The sequence below is a fragment of the Grampus griseus genome (assembly GCF_964374135.1).
Source record: "Grampus griseus genome assembly, chromosome: 7".
Lineage (NCBI taxonomy): Eukaryota > Metazoa > Chordata > Mammalia > Artiodactyla > Delphinidae > Grampus > Grampus griseus.
The window spans coordinates 80912894-80930451 of NC_139001.1; the positions used below are offsets into that span (position 1 = coordinate 80912894).

Genomic DNA, 17558 nt, shown 5'->3' on the forward strand with positions numbered 1-17558 from the left:
AATGGAAAACTGTATTTGTTGCTAATGCAGAAAGCACTGTCTAACTAAAACCGCCCTAATATTCTTGACTCTGATCTCATACACCCTGAGTGAGTGTCACTCTAAGATCTGGGCAACTGTCCTGGGCCCTACACTTTAGAGCACCCCACTTGGGCAGTCCTCTGGCTGCATCCCACTCCACTGAGCAAAGTTCATATGCCAAGGGAGCGTGCCCACCTGGAGCCCACATCCTCTTCTAGACCACAGTGAGTCTGGGAAACTAGAAACTCCTTACTCCAATGGCCCTAAGGCCACTCCCAGGACCAGCAGTGCAGCTCCCATCATCCATTTATATAGATTACAGCTGACCCAGTTACACACTTCCATCAGTTCACAGAACGTGCAGAAGGGACTCGACGTGGACATGGAGGCTGGTACATCCAGATGGAAGGAGAGACACTGGGCTGCAGGCCGCAGGGCCTCTGTCTGTGCTCTTGCCTTGGCCTCCAAATATTAGGGGCCTCCGGAAGCACATGCTCTCAGTGTAACAGGTGATCTGGAAATCAGACTTGAGGTGTACTATGTCCTAATGTTTAGTGGTTTTCCTCTCAACTTTCACAAATTATAAAAATGTCAAACAGTAAAGCAAATGCAGAAAAAGTAGTATAAATTTCACCCATGAACCACTCTAATTTATTAACCATTTCCCCCTATATTCCTGGTCTTATCTATATGAATGCATATTTTGCCAAGTTGCAAGGCATAGCATAGATCTGTAACTCAGCATTTTCATTTTTACTTAACTTTATATAATTATACTTTCCAAATGACTGGTTTTTATCAGTTTTTTGTAAGAGCTGCATAAATCCTTCCATGTCACTTTATGTTATTAGTCTCTCAATAGATAGTTGCCTATTTTATTTAATTAAAATGAAAGTAATACTGCACTAAACATCTTCCATATAAATGCTAATAATTTTAATCAGGGAATGATAATACCATATGAAATGAAAAATTTTCATTTTCATTATCAATGAAAAATGCTATAAGTGAAATTACTGGACCAAAGTATACTTACATTTTTATGGTTTTTGATTCCCAAAGTCCTTTCCAAATGGACTGACCAAATTATACTTTTCTCAATAAGTTTCACTATCACACACCAGCACTGAATAATCTCTTAAATACATCTTTGCTTATTATGTTATTTATAAAATGGAAACTTGATGTTTAATTTGCATCCCTTAGATGATTATGGTAGGAGACAAGGAGATGGTTCTATGATGACACATCCCTATGTTTAAAAGCGTACAGGATGAAGTATGCTTTTGTCTGTTTCTCAGCACTGTCTGATGCGCCACTCCATACTGGTCTCTGTTTACCCCAAATGACTTCAGCTGTTTTAATACCTGGGCTAAGGCAGTGAGTAGCACACACTGGACCACTCACAGAAGCCTCAAGCCCAAACACCAAGCTCAGGTATCAGTGGCAGGTCAGAAACGAGGCTGCTATTTTCTGAAACCACCTTACTAAAATGAAAATACCCTTCTAATGGAAGAAGAGTAGCCTTACTCATTGAGGGGATGACATATGCCCCAGGAGCTTGAAGATTCCTTCAAGGCTTTGAGTTCACACACAGTTTGGTTTGAGTCCCAGCTCCGCCTTTCACTGGCTATATGAGTTTGGACAGTATATTTAACCTTTCAAGTCTCATTTTCCGTATTTAAAAAACAAGAACAATAATAAAACCTGCAGGCTTCCCTGGTGGTGCAGTGGTTGGGAGTCCGCCTGCCGATGAAGGGGTCACGGGTTCGTGCTCCGGTCTGGGGGGATCCCGCGTGCCGCGGAGCGGCTGGGCCCGTGAGCCATGGCTGCTGGGCCTGCACGTCCAGAGCCTATGCTCCGCAATGGGAGAGGCCACAGCAGTGAGAGGCCCGCGTACAGCAAAATAAATAAATAAAACCTGCCCATCAGGAATTTTTTAAAGATCAAGTGAGAGGGGCTTCCCTGGTGGCGCAGTGGTTGAGAGTCCGCCTGCCAATGCAGGGGACATGGGTTCGTGCCCCGGTCCGGGAGGATCCCACATGCCGCAAAACGGCTGGGCCCGTGAGCCATGGCCGCTGAGCCTGCGCGTCCAGAGCCTGTGCTCCGCAACAGGAGAGGCCACAACAGTGAGAGGCCCGCGTACCTCAAAAAAAAAAAAAAAAAAAGATCAAGTGAGAGAATGCACGTAAAGTGCTTAACATAGTATATGGTGCGTTATAAGCACTCAGTAAAAGGTTAACTGCTACTACTATTAATAATAGTAGTAGTGATGGTAGTTTCTGTTCTCCCATATTAAATTGGACCTGTGGTAGAGGTTAAAAGACGAAAGAATGTTGTCTTAGCTGATAGGAGTTTTAGATGCCACCCAGTCTTGTCCGTTCATTACATACCTCTATCTATCCTACCTATCTACCTACTTAGCTAGATAAAGATATATAGACACGTCCTTTAACAGGGACTGAAGGTAATCCATGTAATTCACACAACTAAACCTAGCCTTAAGAAATAAGCCTGGGCTGTCATTGCCTAGGAGGCCATGGACAAGTCTTACGTAAAGCAAAGTCCATCAACTATCCCCGTTATGCACCATCGGCCCCAGAAAGAGCACGGAGGAAGCAGATTTTCCAGAGCACAAGGGTGTGAAATGAGGAAGAAAGGCGTGGCCTACCTGGGAGATGAGCAGCTGGCACGCTGCCAGCTCCCGCTCACTGGCGTTCATCTTCCTGTTGGAGTCCATCTGGGCGCTCTCGAGCTGTTTACTGCGGTTCACCAGAGATTTAACCTCCGACTTCATCTTGCTGATGTACAGCCGGGCCATGGTGAATTCCTCCTCGATGACTCCATTCACATCTGCCAACTGAGCACAGGAGGGAACACACTCAACTATGCCTACAATTTCCAGAGGTTCATGGGGGCCCTGAAACCTGTCCATGGGAACTCAAGATGTCTGTGGATTTCTGGTTAAGAAACCCTAATTGGAGGACCACAAGCTGAGAATTTTTCTCTAAAAAGTACTATATGTTTAACCCCAAGTTCTCTGGAACCTCGGGTAAAACTTTCAATTAAAAACCTCTACTGGGGGCTTCCCTGGTGCTGCAGTCGTTAAGAATCCGCCTGTCAATGCAGGGGACACAGGTTCGAGCCCTCGTCCAGGCAGATCCCAAAAGCCACGCAGCAACTAAGCCCGTGCGCCACAACTACTGAGCCTGCGCTCTAGAGCCCATGAGCCACAACTACTGAAGCCCACGCGCCTAGAGCCCGTGCTCCGCAACAAAGAGAAGCCTCCGCGATGAGAAGCCCATGCACCACAACCAAGAGTAGCCCCCCGTTCGCCACAACTAGAGAAAGCCCGCGCGCAGCAACGAAGACCCAATGCAGCCAAAAATAAATAAATCCTCTACTAACATAATCTTCAATTAACCAGGTTTTTCATTACAACTGATTTTTAGGATAAAAGAGATGACAGAAGAAAAAGACACTGAAATTTTAAGAAGAGCTAACTCTGAAGAGGTGTTCCATTCAATGTCTTACACCTTACATTTCTGGACCAGCAGCAAAGCCCAGTGTTCCTACGGTGACTCTGGGTCCCTATAAGAAGGCAAATCAAAATTTCAGTTATGTTCTCTATAATCTGCTATCCAGAGAGGCAAGCAGTCTAATAGCTTGAATATGTTTCCATAAGCAAGGGTTGAAATAAAAAGGATTTTCTATGTAGTCTTCGATTAAATAAAAAATCTAATGACTAAGAATGTGCTATTACCAAAAGTATCTCTGGATGAAAATTTTCCTGCATAACTTCTTAGTACTACCCATCTGTTTCCCTGCCTCTACCCAACTGTCCCTTCCAAGCACACAGGAATCTAGATCACCTAAGAATAACAATGTAAATCTACCTTTAGAAGAAAAGATTCTGACAACCAGCATTCCTGTACCATCTCATGTTTGTTGTCTAATTTTCAGAGTTCTACTGGAAACAAACACTGCAGCAAGCTACTTGGGATAAAAACCCATTTGCTGAGAAGCAGAGATGGTCTTGAAGGGCAACTGACCACAGGAGCAAAGCAACTGTGTGAATATTTTGTTTAACCACCAGAGGGCATCCTAGCACCTCAGGAGAAAACAAGAGCCCTGTCCAGTACCCAGCCCGTGAACAGAGGCTTCAGTTGCTTCTAAGACAATGATTCCAACTATGGTTTTTTGATGTTCCACAGTTCGTTGCCCACTTTTGTCATTATTGCCGTCATTAACTCATCGTATGACTATTTTTTCAGTAAACATTTAAGAGCTAGGAATATGGAATCGTGTATCAACCGGAAAATTGGTAGCAGATAGGAAATACGCTAGACAGTGCTGAGTGCCTGTAATTTGGTGTCAACCTTCCCCTAAAAATTCCACAACAGTATTTGTTAAATGACTCCAGTGTCCGTCAACACAATGCAGAATCTATGTTAACAGCAAGAAAATCCACGAGCATCGATATCTGACTCCATCTTACTTTGGTGGAGGTTCTCGCTAATCAGTTAGTTACATTTCTGACTGTCAACGATTTGCCTAGCAACACCACTCCTCATTACATTCCTTTTATAATCCAATACTATGGAGGTAACGGGTGAGAAAATCCCTCCATCTTTAAGTTCAGTTTTGTCCTTCTGCCTTTGTGACTGGTCCAACGTGGAACAGAGATGAGAAGCTCATTCTTTAGCCTGACCAGGTGTGCCTGCTTATTGTCTTTCTGTATAAAGGTACGGGGACATCCATCTCTTTCAGGTGGAATTCACAACCTACACCATCTCCTGGTGGGAAAACATTGCTGAACCAAGAGGTAGAGCATCATGAGAAGGGAACAAACACCTCCTCCTCTAAGGCTCTCCTTAGATGAGGACACTTTGTATGCTATGCCCAGGTGCCATGTGAATCGGGCAAGAGTGAAAAAAATGTACAATAATGGGCTCCCTCCAAAGTGAGAGCTGGATATTTCTTGCCCCAAACCAGAACCATAACTTCTGAAGCCTACACTTGTCCTAGGAGGTCTAAAAGGAGATTTTGAATCCACACCTGATGGAAAAAAACAATACTCCAAACAAATGGTTTTAACTGTAAGGTTTCCTACCACTTATGAGTTCATATATTTAGTCATGTTTAGTTCAGAGTTTTCAGTAATTCCAGTAGATACTGTTATTTCGAAAAGAAGAATCAGAGTTTGCTGCTGCGCTATTATTTCATAACTCTCCCCTGGGTCTGACAATGACTCCACTGTACGTACTGGACTGTGCGATCCAGTATGGACGACTAATCCAGCAGAAGAGGCTGCCTCTCCTTCCATCTTGCCTGTATGGAAGGAGTCACCCCCACGCCCACCCCATGACTCTAGAGCACGGAGCAGCTGAGCAAGGTGCCATTTCTAGGTCAAGTAAAAGGTGAGTGAGGTGACTGTTCACATTCTAAGACCTTTAAAAAATCCTTTTAAAAAAAAAGTGCTCAGAATCGTCAGGTTTATTTATAAGTTTAGTACAGAGCTAAGGTATGATACAGTTGCTTCCAAGAGCTTGAGGGGCAAGAGGGGACTGAAGAAGCAAGCTGTCCTGGGGGTGGGGACCCCAGTCACCCTTCTGGCTGGGGACTGGACCTCAGACCCCAGCCCCAGCAGAGCCCAGGCTGTGTTGAAGAAGTTGGTGGAAAGGGAGCTGTCGGTGATGAAGACTGACTTCAGACCCAGGATCTGGAGCAGTTTTATCTGCGTCTCTGGTCCACCCATAGTCAGGTCCCTGATGGAGCTGGGGCCCAGGGTCTGTGTCACCTGCTTGAACTTCTTCACCTCCACCTCAGCCAGACCTGAGGTCGAAAGAAAATTAGGCAGCTAATCCAATCCATCTCGTTCACTCTACCTCAACCTGCTATTCTGCCTGTGGCTAGGAATCTGGAAATCTTCGTTTTAAAGAAAGACCGGTGACATCGGAACATGAAAGGAAGGGGAGGCTCGCTAATAAACCTGAATAAAGTCAACACTAGGCTCATCTTGTCATCAGCTGCTCTCATCTTGTTTTGTTGACTTAAAGTATTGCCTGGGCTCTGAAAATGTTTCCAGATGTGATTGAGCTGGAGAAATATGGGTTCTTCTGTTTCCTTGCTGTTTAGGCCCGTCATATCCTGGAACTGAGGACTGAGGGAGACTCCAACACCTATCTTTCCTTCTCACCCCAGAGCACTATTAGGAGGGACCTTGTGGGGACCGAACAACATGTTAGGAATAAAAATACAAGATCACCGAAAAAGATTTCCTTGATCTCGTTTTTTAGATCAAAAGAATTATATCAGCTGAATACTCATAATCAGTAAGAAAAGTATCTGTACCCACAATGATAGATCTAAGAAATATACACATAACTCATGCAATTCCTGAGCTGACAACCTTCAAGATAATCTGGACTCATCTTGCCTTTTTTTTTTTTAATTTTACTTATTTATTTGTTTGTTTTTATTTTTGGCTGCGTTGGGTCTTCGTTGCTGTGCACGGGCTACACTTCGTTGCGGTACGCAGGCTTCTCATTGTCGTGGCTTCTCTTGTTGCAGAGCACGGGCTCTAGGCGCGCAGGCTTCAGTAGTTGTGGCACGTGGGCTCAGTAGTTGTGGCTTGTGGGCTCTTGAGCACAGGCTCAGAAGTTGTGGCACACAGACTTAGTTGCTCCACAGCATGTGGGATCTTCTCGGACTAGGGCTTGAACCCGTGTCCCTTGCATTGGCAGGCAGATTCTTAACCACTGCACCACCAGGGAAGCCCCTCATCTTGTCATTTTACAAATTAGGAAAATGAAACCGAGAGAAGTAAAGTAACTTGCCCAAAGTCACATAATTCCTCCCCTTTAGCTCTCATTGCCCTAATGATTAAATCATAATTGTAAGAAAGAAAACCAGAACAATTAAGAATATGATGCTATATAAGTGAAAGTTATCAATGAACTTAGTTACCAATGAAATTAACTAGGGCATCCGATTTCTGGAATCCAAAAATAACTTAAAAACATTGAAAGTATTTAAAAAATAATCTCCATCATACTTCATATCCCAAAGGTAAGGACTCTTTTTTTTTTAAATTCCAAAGCACCCGGACACTCCTTGATTTCATTAGCATTTTTCATCAGCTCTATTTTAGAACTTAGCATAAAAATATCTTCCTTTATCATTATCAGCAGCAGGCGCCAACTTCCCATAAATCAACTGTACCTTCACATTGCAAGGGCCATTTAATCACCCCAACCTCAGAAGTTTATAGCTCAACACCAATATATGCTTCTAAAAATAAATCCTCAAATACAAAATCACTAAACTGGAAAGGATTAATCTTACAGTACCTAAGAATTCTACGCTAAAATTAGATTCATTTGCAAAGATTCATGAAATATTCAGTTACAATACAGGTTCCATGAAAGAATGACTGGGTTTACAAGAAGCCATATACTCTAAACCTAGATCTGTTATACCATCGAAGGAGAACTTTCAATGTTTCCCAGAAATGTCAATAAACGAAAGTAATTTGGGGAGCCTTCTCTAGTATTTAACAAACTCAACTCAAAACCTGAGTGTTTCCACAGAGCAGACTGACATAGAATTTGGCCTTTTAAAGGCTGAAGGGCTAAACTCTAAGAATTTGGTTTTAGGGACCTGTGATGAAGCTGAATACTATAACACTATTCCCTGGCTGGATAAAATCCACACACGTTTAATCAATGGATACTCCCCAGAAGGCGCTGAGTGCATATAAAGCTATGGTAATCAAAACAGTGTGGTACAGCATAAAGATTAGATCACTGAAATAGACTAGAGAGACCAGAAATAGCCCTACACACTTCTGGAGGTGGCAGACATGCTCATTATCTTATTGTGGGGATGGTTTCATGAGTGTATACATATGTCAAAACTTCTCAAACTGTATACTTTAAATATGTGCAGCTTACTTTCCGTCAATTATACCTCAATCAAGCTATTTTGTTCAATGTCACTTTCTTATTTTCCAACGTCCTCTATATTGTGGCAAATTGTTAATTGTTCTCAGATGATAACATCGTTTATTCTCTTTTCTCTCTATTCCTAACTCACAGACAACGTTACACCACCCTCTTTCTCCCCATCTCCCTTACATCCTTGCTACACCAAGCTGCACCACCCAAGGGGTTAATCATGGTTAGTTTAAGCCCATTATAGTAATACTATTTCTCTTTGCTTTCCCAGTTTCCCTTGAAGTTTGAGGTGACCATGTGACCCAATTCCGGCCTTTATAATGTATAAGGGGATGTCTATTGGGATTTCTAGGATTATAGTTCCCTCCTGGATGAAAGCTGGCTGCCTTTGCAGCCCATCCTGCCTTGGATGTGGTTGTGTGGGGATGGGATGATTGGTGCTATAGAAGCTATCTTGCTACCTTGAGATAAAAATCTATAGATGTGCAAAGGCAATAGGCTGAGGAAAGCAGAAACAAAATAAAGAAAAGGCCTGGATGCCCGACATTGTTGAGATACTGCAACAAACCAAATTTTGCTTCTAAAACTTCAAGAAGCATAAGAATGACCTGGGGAATCTTGTTAAAATGAAAATTCTAATTCAGTAGGTCTGAGGTGGGCCTGAGAGTCTATAGCTCAAACGAGTTCCCAGGTGAATGCAGATCACAACCTGAAATAACAAGATTCTAGACTTCTCATATTGTGAATAATTAAATATGGCTTTATTTTTTTAAGCCACTGTTAGAATCCTATTACTTCCAGCTGAAAGCTCTCCTAATTCATACTGATTGGTTGGCGATTTTCACTCTGTTGGATTCTCATAGAAAAGGAGAAACGTTTCTGAGGGTAGAACTTTTGCTTAACGTATCCAGTCCCAAACCTCTGTGACACTGGTATGCAACTTTGAGGAATAAGCCAACTTACATAAGGCCAACCAAGATTCGAGGACATTTCCTATAATTGAAAGGTAAATGTTTCTCTCCTCCTTAACCAATCATTTGCTTAGTCATTCAATCAGCCCTTCGTTCGTTCATTCAAATATTATCAAGCGCGTAGCAGATGCAAAACACTGTGCTAAGCACTGGATACTCAGGAGAATAAAACACAGCCTCTGCTTGCTTAGAATCGTGCCATTATAAGAGCAGGTAGAGAGGATACAAGAAAGGCTAGCTTACAGTCTTCACATCATTGGTGCCAATAATTCCTCCTATCTCCCCCAGATCCTTCAGCAGCAAATTCAGGATCTCGGTAGCCCTCTTTTTCTGGTGATTGCTAAGCTCCTGCAGCTGGCTCAGCTCTCTTTGTGTGGTTGTCAATGTCGTCTGCAAAACATTTTAACAACAAATGAAAAGGGTCACTCATCAATTTCACACACATGGCATTGCAAAGAATAACAACAGAATGTAGGATAGCGTTCTTTTATCACTTCATGTGATTTCAACACAAGAGCCCTTTTCATCCAGACTATAGTATAGCACTGCATTCTCTGATAAGAAAAGGAATTTGTCTTGGCCTGATATGTCATTTGTCTGCATATCAGACAACAACTTCCAGGTCAGTTATTAAATAAGTTATTAAAAATAAATAAAGCCCAAAAGGAATCCTTACGTTTATTCTGTGTAATCATATCGTCCTACCTACCAAATGTTCTGTTTCAGTCCACATTCTCCAGGGTCTAAACATACCTGCAAGCATCCCCACCTCCACTTCCAAACAAAACCTGCTCCCTGGGACCACTTCCAAATTCCCATCTGGCTTCAAAACAGATGGGTCTGGGAGGCCCAAAGGGACATTAGTGAGTCTCGAAAACAACCTAGAAAAAGTCTTTTAATCTTCGCGGTGAAGCTGAATTGAACACTTCACCTCGTTTCAAAATTGGTCTGGTTCAACTGGAGACGGCTTCTTAATATATAGCAGACGCTCCATTTTACTGCCAAACACGAACAAATCCACCTTTCCCATCCTTCATGTATGTTACCCAAATGTACATATTTTTAATTAACAAACTCTCAACACCGACAGAACAGCCGTCTTTTGGTGTCTTGGTTACTAACTCAGCCAACAAAGAAAATAATTTCCCTAAATTATGGAGTTGTAGAGGTTAATGCAAAGACATTCATGTAATTCTTCCATATGCAGCTATTTTTACTAGAGCATTTTTACTAGAGGACTTTTAATGATATGACTAAAAATAGCACTCTAAACCAGTCTAGCAGTACTTTGGTTTGACAGAAAATAAAACCTGTATCATGGAAAACATTTCATTGTTTTGGGAAACAACTAGTACCAAGGACTAGTTAAAGAATCTGACAGAAAACCATAAGCAGAGAAAATCTAAGTCTCCTCCTTTCCTACGTGACTTCTGCTTTGTTTCTCTGGTTCTTGTTTTTATTTTGGCATTGCCACTGCTTCTTTCATTTTGTTTTTAAAATCCACAGAAGCAGTAGTTCCCATCTTGGGAAACATTAAAAAGCCTTCCTTCGTGCAGCTGAATGTATGGAGTAAGGAGCATTTTCTATCAGCTCTACGGTCAGCAGATCAGAGCTTTCCTGCACCATCTGCTACTTCCCCTTGCCTGGGAGGACTGGCTGTTTTCCACAAAGCAGGCTGGGCACAATCCCATGACACCAGGCCACCAGGCCAAAGTGCCAAGGGCAGCCAGTTACAGCCACTCGGCTTCCCACCACCCATCTTCCAAGTAGAAAAAGACAAAATGGACACATCCCACCACCAGCCACCTCACCAAATGTTCACTGGCCCTCTGCCACTAGCTCACTGAGCAGAACCTGCAGCATCTTTCGCTGGGAGAGTCTGAAAATTAGGAAACGTGAAGACTGAAACACTGGCTGAAAAGGACAACAGACAAACCAGGACAGCTCGGTCCTAGGCGAGGATGAGAAGCTCTGGGGAAGGAAGGGACTGCATTCAGGAGGGTGTAAACAAGGAGAGTGAAATCCAGACCTTCCACAGGTCAGCCACTCTCCCCTGTTAATATAATATTTTGAGACTTATTTGCTAAGATTGTAGCATATGCACAGGCCCGTGCTAAGTGGTTTATGGAAACTGTCACTAATTCTCACGCCCTGAAAGGAACATGTTATTATCGCCATTTTTACAGATAAGGAAATGTATACTCAAGTTTAAATGTCTCGACTAAGGCCTAATAGTTGTAAAGTCAAAGTTTTAGCTAGGGTTTTTCTGGCTCCAAAGTCTGTGCTCTCTTGACTATCCTACAAGGCGTCCCTGCTGGTGTTACAAATCCCCTAGATATAAAACAGTTCTGACATGCAGTTCCGGGGGAAATGGACAAGTCACTTACACAAAGTATTTCAATAATTGGAGGATTTCAAAGAATGCATCTATGCCTAACACTGAAAAACCACTCAGCCAACTGCCTTGCTATACACAGTGTCTGTCAGCAAACATTAATATAAGTACACGATTGGCTGCTGAGGAAGTCCTGCCCCCTACACACAAATGCTCCAACCGTTTTCTGGGCCAGCTCATCTGTCAGCTGCTCATTGGCCCTGGTCTTGTCCTCCACTTCCTGTGACTTCTGGTCGTAATTGACAGCCAGCTCCTCCAAGGCCTGGAGAACTTCTTTCACCTCATCTTTGGCTGCCTCATTTTCAATCTGGAGACGTGTCAGCTCCTCCTGAATCTTCTCATAGTCTCTTCTTGTAGAAGCTAAAAGCTGGGGAAATTAGATGGCATGGAACTGGTGAATCGAACGTTCAAGAGTTTATACTCTGTGCTCTATCCAAAATAAAGTAATTTTTTAAAAAAACAGATAAAAGAAAATAAGTTGAAAAGCTCAGGATAACTAGAAATGCTACTATATATCCAGATGCTAAATGAAAAAATAGCATATTGTTTTGAAAATCTGTTTCTCTTTCTTTCTAATTTTTCTTTCTTTCTTTCTTATTTAAAGCTACATAGGCTTAACTCCAAGAATTGATTACACATCAAAAATCACCACACACACACACACACACACACACACACACACACACACAAAACACAAAAAACAAAAACACAGGGCTTCCCTGGTGGCACAGTGGTTGAGAGTCCGCCTGCCGATGCAGGGAACACGGGTTCGTGCCCCGGTCCGGGAAGATCCCGGGAGCGGCTGGGCCTGTGAGCCATGGCCGCTGAGCCTGCGCGTCCGGAGCCTGTGCTCCACAACGGGAGAGGCCACAGCAGTGAGAGGCCCGCGTACCGCAAAAAAAAAAATATAAATAAATCACCACACTTTGTAGCTGGCTGGCTATTCCACAAGTTGAACAGAGGACGAGGAGGAATAATTTCCAAGGACTATAATAATACTTACATGGCTTTTTACTATTATCATTATTTCACATTGTAAACAGGTCGATTTTAGAGTCAACCAAAACAGTATAAAAGGGCAGTCACTAATTTTTCTTAATATTCATCATGGATTATAGAAGAATATACCCCAAACATTAACACTAGTTAAAAGTGAATGACTGAGCTTATGGATACTTTCATTATTTTTGTGCTTACTGTATTTTCTGATTTTCCTGTAATGAACAGATATTGTCTTGATAGTAGAGAAAAAAAATATTAAGAGTTTTAACTGTAACAAAAAGGAAAGGTTATCGCAGGCAGTTGTACCAAGTTAGGGATGAAAAGTAACAGAATGGGAGGAAGATGGCAGGAAACACAAAGCAAATGAAGACTCTAGTTAAAAGCGGAATCAGTTAAATATGGTTCCTGCCAAGGGAAGTGTTTGGGCAGAGGGCATAATCATTGTCCTGGAGAGATGAAGGATAACAAAGAGGAAGAGAAAAAGATCGTTAGAGAGAGAGTTATGTCTACGAGAGGGCTGGGACTGGGGCCATGAACTTAAGCCACTTGCTATAATGGCATCATATGATCCAACTCACAGCATTTTAGCAACAAAGCAGAAAGCACCCTAAAGCACAAAAGAGAAAACATACTTAGATGTCCTCAGTAAGAGAATTACGAATCATCTGTGTTTGATAGATTGGCTATCTGTTCTTTGCTTAGGTTCCTATTTGTAAAGTGCTTGGCAAAACACAATACAATAGAGACATTTACTGGAGAATTGAATGCCATCCAGGAAGAGACTGAAAAAAATTTCCCTCCTCGTTACCGTATCACATATATTCTAACGCAGCACTTGGACCCCTATCTTCTTTGCTTTCCTCTCCTCTACCTTCTACTTTTGTTTTGGGGCTATTTTTTTTCCTACAAGACAGCACAAGAACGTGGTGCATATCAAAGACCTGAGCTGTCTGATTTGCAAAGCCGAAGAAAGGCAGAAGTGGCACAAACCAGGAGCGCTGGGCCCTGAGTATGAGGAAGCAGGATCATCCTTGCCCGACCTCCAAGCTCCTCTATTTCTGCCCTTCATAGACTGTGTAGCAGCCAGCTATGCGCTCTCAAAACCCTAGAGTTCTAGGAAGTCACATTTATTTTCTAAATTCCCCTAAAATCAGCTTTCAGCAGGCACTGAAAGGAAATCTTCCAAGAAATTTTCACATGATGCAGTGATTTTAAAAAAACACTTTGCGAGTTAAATTTCTGGAACATACATCAACAACAGAGTCATAAAAGAACTGTGTAAAAAAATTTTTTTATTGCATTCTTTACCTCATCCTGATCCAACATCTGTTGCTTTAGCTTTTCAGCCAGCTGGCTCTGCTGGTTAATTTCATCATCCTGAAACGAAATACCATATTTAATTTTTTGTGGTTGGTTATGTCATTTTTGCTATCCTGGTTTCTCGACGGATGACCGTTGGATACCAGGATGCCAGCTATAAGCTGGCTGATAAGATGAAGGAAATGGTGTGGTGCTTCCCCGCAGAAGAGAGATTGGTTAAAATACCACTTTGCCCACCTTGCTCAGCCAACGAAACATCTGGATATTCTGGGAAATACAATATCCTACACATTCAACTCAATTCCTGCTCATCCAGAAATCGGCGATGAAGGGCTTGGGAACCGAAAGGAACTTTGGAGCTATCCCTCCAGCTTAAAGATGTTAACAGTGAACTCCTAGCTCAGAAAATAAGGGAGTGAATTTCTAACCACCTGCACTGTAATACATACATGTCCCAAATCTTGTTAAACACATCTGTGACCGGGAACACTGCCATCTGATAGGTAGAAGAGACCAGTATTTCCACTTCAAACCTCTTACGTGGAGAAACTGGAAAACATTTACTAGAGAATTACTCTTTGGCATTACAGAGCTCCCTTTGATTAGGAGCTAATTTTCTTACCAGTCTGAAAAAACCTCAAGGAAGCTGGTGTGCAGAAACGTGATTGCTTCCTTTCTGGCCTGTCATGGAAGTGGGAAAGGATCTCCCCACAGGCAAGTTCACTCTTCTCACTCTCAACTTCTGCCACTAGGTGTTGCTGCCACAAAAGCCAGAACTGCGGCCTCTCGTGGCCCCGTGCAGGCACCTCTGCCTCTCCCCTCCTTAGACGTGCTCCACCCAGTGTGGAAAGCAGCAGGCACCCAGCAGGCCTAACCGCACGAGACTCGGTCTTGGTTACAAAGATTTTCATGAGTTCAAACGAAATTGTGAAGCACAGCCTGTGAAGAAAGACAGCTTGGCTTCACATGTGCCTCTCCCTTAGGAACAGGAGGAAATCCTCTGTGGTGACGCTTCTGGGGTCTAAACCCCAAGCAGAGTCAGATCCAGTTCAGTGCTGCTGTGTCCATCCTTGTGCCAGGAGCTGCCCAGGTGCTTCCACGTGCAGCCCATAAGAAACCTGCACTGTGCTTTCTGCCTTTTCCAGGGGCGGGGAGGGAAGAGGGTAAACTCAAGGGCCTAGGTGGCAGAACCTCAGTTTCCCACGGGATATCTTCCTGCCTGTTTGGTCGTGTCTGTGCATCCGTTTAAATCAGATTAAATGTAAAAATCGATTAAATCACAACTTGATGCTTTTCATGGAGCAAGAAAATGCTAACACCAATATTATGAGATCTGCATCTCCTTTTCCTTTGTGTAGAACATCTTTGGGGCTTACTTCTCTGCTCAGGGAGATCCTGTTTCTACTGAACTTTTTACACCAACTCACCGATTTTATATATAAGAAAATTCAAATACCAGAATATTTTCCGAAAAGTGCTCGGAAACCTATTATCCACGGACTAGATCTTACCAGCTAGCATCAAGCCCGTGTAAACATGTTCTAAGAGATGCACTTGAATGTACAGATATAGACCGCACAGCACATCTTACTCTGAAGTTTTGAAAATTGTTTTACAATTTAAAATTCTTTAATGCTTCTAAAAAATACTTCAAGTCAGATTTCTGGCAGGAGAATTAGGGAAGTTATATCAGAGTGAAACCTCCCCCCCAAAATGGTACTTCCACAGTGAGAAGACTATATGTTGGGCATATTTTCTCTTCTACTTTATAAACTTAGAATGCCATTTACCAGGAACGATTTTGTGCTTATGTCCCTCCGCACATAAATATTAAACATCTTAACATGGAAGACTCAAGAAGTTTAACATGGGGGAGCTACCATCTCTTCCCCTGGGACGTATGAGCAACAGCTACAAGTGATATAAATCACAAGAGAAGCAAAACAGTAGTGCAGGTGTTTTGTTCTTATACTGTGTTCATTCCAAAGCCTGAGACGCAGGCTTGCTCCTGACAGGTGAAGGGCTGCGATGCAGTGATTTTTGAGGTACCGTGAGAATCTAAGGGCCCTTAGCCCATCTGGGAAGGATGAAGAACAAGGATTACATTATAAGGACACGAATCACTTACATCAGAGACATTTCCAAAACTACACTTACCCTTTCTTAAGGAAACTTCTCTAAGGAATTAGCACAGTCTACTGTGACTCTTTTTTAATTTTCAAAACTTTCAGAGTAAGATGTGCTGTGCAGTCTATATCTATACATTCAAGTGCATCTCTTAGAACATGTTTACACAGGCTCACTCTGATGCCAACTGTTAAGATCTGTCTATGGATATAATGGTTTTCCAGGCACCTTTCAAAAAATATTCTGGTATTTGAAATAAAATAAGGGAGCCGTCAACAGGTCACTGGTCACCTTTAATTATAAAGATGTTTTTGTTGCAATGGTAATCAGTGAAATGAGGTTCAACTTCTACTTCTACTTCCACTTAATTCCTCTCTTACAACTCCAACAGTACAGAAGCTCTGGAGAGGTGATGGGAAATAAGAGAGACAGTGGCAGTGCTGAGCTGCCTATCTTACACCTCTGCTTTCGGCCCACCTCTGCACCACCACCCCTCTGACACCATATATAATGTGGCTTCTCCCTTAAGCAAACAAAGGGAGGAGACAGAAAAGAAAGAAAGAAACCAATATTTATTGAGCATCTGCTATGTCTTAGAAACTTTTACTCCCCAACGAAACCTTTTAAAGTAACAGATGCGAACTCCATGTTGCAGATGAGAAAAACATCTTCAGCAGGTGGGTCATCGGCCCAGGTCACCTCAGCATTGTTAACGCACAGGTCTGACTCTAAAGTACGTGCTTTTTGGAAACAACCTAAATGTCCATCGACAGATGAATGGATAAAGAAGATGTGGTACGTATATATGCAGTGGAATACTACTCAGCCATAAAAGGAATGAAATAATGCCATTTGCAGCAATGTGGATGCACCTAGAGATTATCACACTAAGTGAAGTAAGTCAGAAAGAGAAAGACAAATACCACATGATATCACTTGTATGTGGAATCTAAAATATGGCACAGATAAACCTATCTACAAAACAGAAATAGACTCACAGACATAGAGAACAGACTTGTGGTTACCAAGGCGGGGGTGGGGGAAGGACTGGAAGTTTGAGATTAGCAGATGTAAACTATTATATATAGGATGGATAAACAACAAGGTCCTCCTGTATAGCACAGGGAACTATATTCAATATCCTGTGATAAACCATAATGGAAAAGGATATAAAAAAAGAATGTCTATATGTGTATAACTGAGTCACTTTGCTGTAAGCAGAGATTGGCACTACACTGGAAATCAGCTATACTTCCATAAAAAAAATTAAGTATTAAAAAATAATAATAAAGTGCATGTTTTTCCATCACACAGAACTGCCCTGGAAGAGCACCTGTCCTTAGATCCCTGGAGGGGCAGCACAGAGGGACAGAGGGGGCAGCAGGGAGGAGACCGCATAGTCTTTCTCCCACCGCATTCTAGACAAATTCATTAGGGCTGAAAAGTTCCTCATTTCAAGGGCTAAGGCCAAAATGGGATGAGCACCGGACTGGGAGTCAGAAGATGTGTAATCTCACTGCAGCTCTGCCACCTACAGGTGATGTAAGTCATCTAACCACCCTGGGCTAGCCTTTCATCTAGACTTAGATACTTTCAGCCCTGCCACTAATAATCTATGAAGGTGCCCTGTCCCGACCCATGCATTCTCAAAAGTATCACACCACCTACCTCATCAGAAGCATGAAATAGCTCCTAGAACCTTTAAGAGGAGGACAAATAAGAATGACAGCTGACAAGTCATAATCAGGCCATCCATGGGTAGAG

General features: G+C 42.5%; 1 protein-coding gene across 1 annotated transcript in view; it reads right to left on the bottom strand.

Annotated features, from left to right (window-relative positions):
- The window catches only part of KIF5C (kinesin family member 5C), a gene marked incomplete at both ends in the record, with an annotated part of 148851 nt that overhangs the window by 18447 nt on the left and 112846 nt on the right, over positions 1 to 17558 (bottom strand). The window contains 4 exons of the mRNA XM_082658878.1: positions 2693 to 2881; positions 9194 to 9340; positions 11506 to 11712; positions 13656 to 13724. Of these exons, the coding sequence (XP_082515004.1) occupies positions 2693 to 2881; positions 9194 to 9340; positions 11506 to 11712; positions 13656 to 13724 (612 nt within the window). The remainder of the gene's footprint in view (positions 1 to 2692; positions 2882 to 9193; positions 9341 to 11505; positions 11713 to 13655; positions 13725 to 17558) is intronic.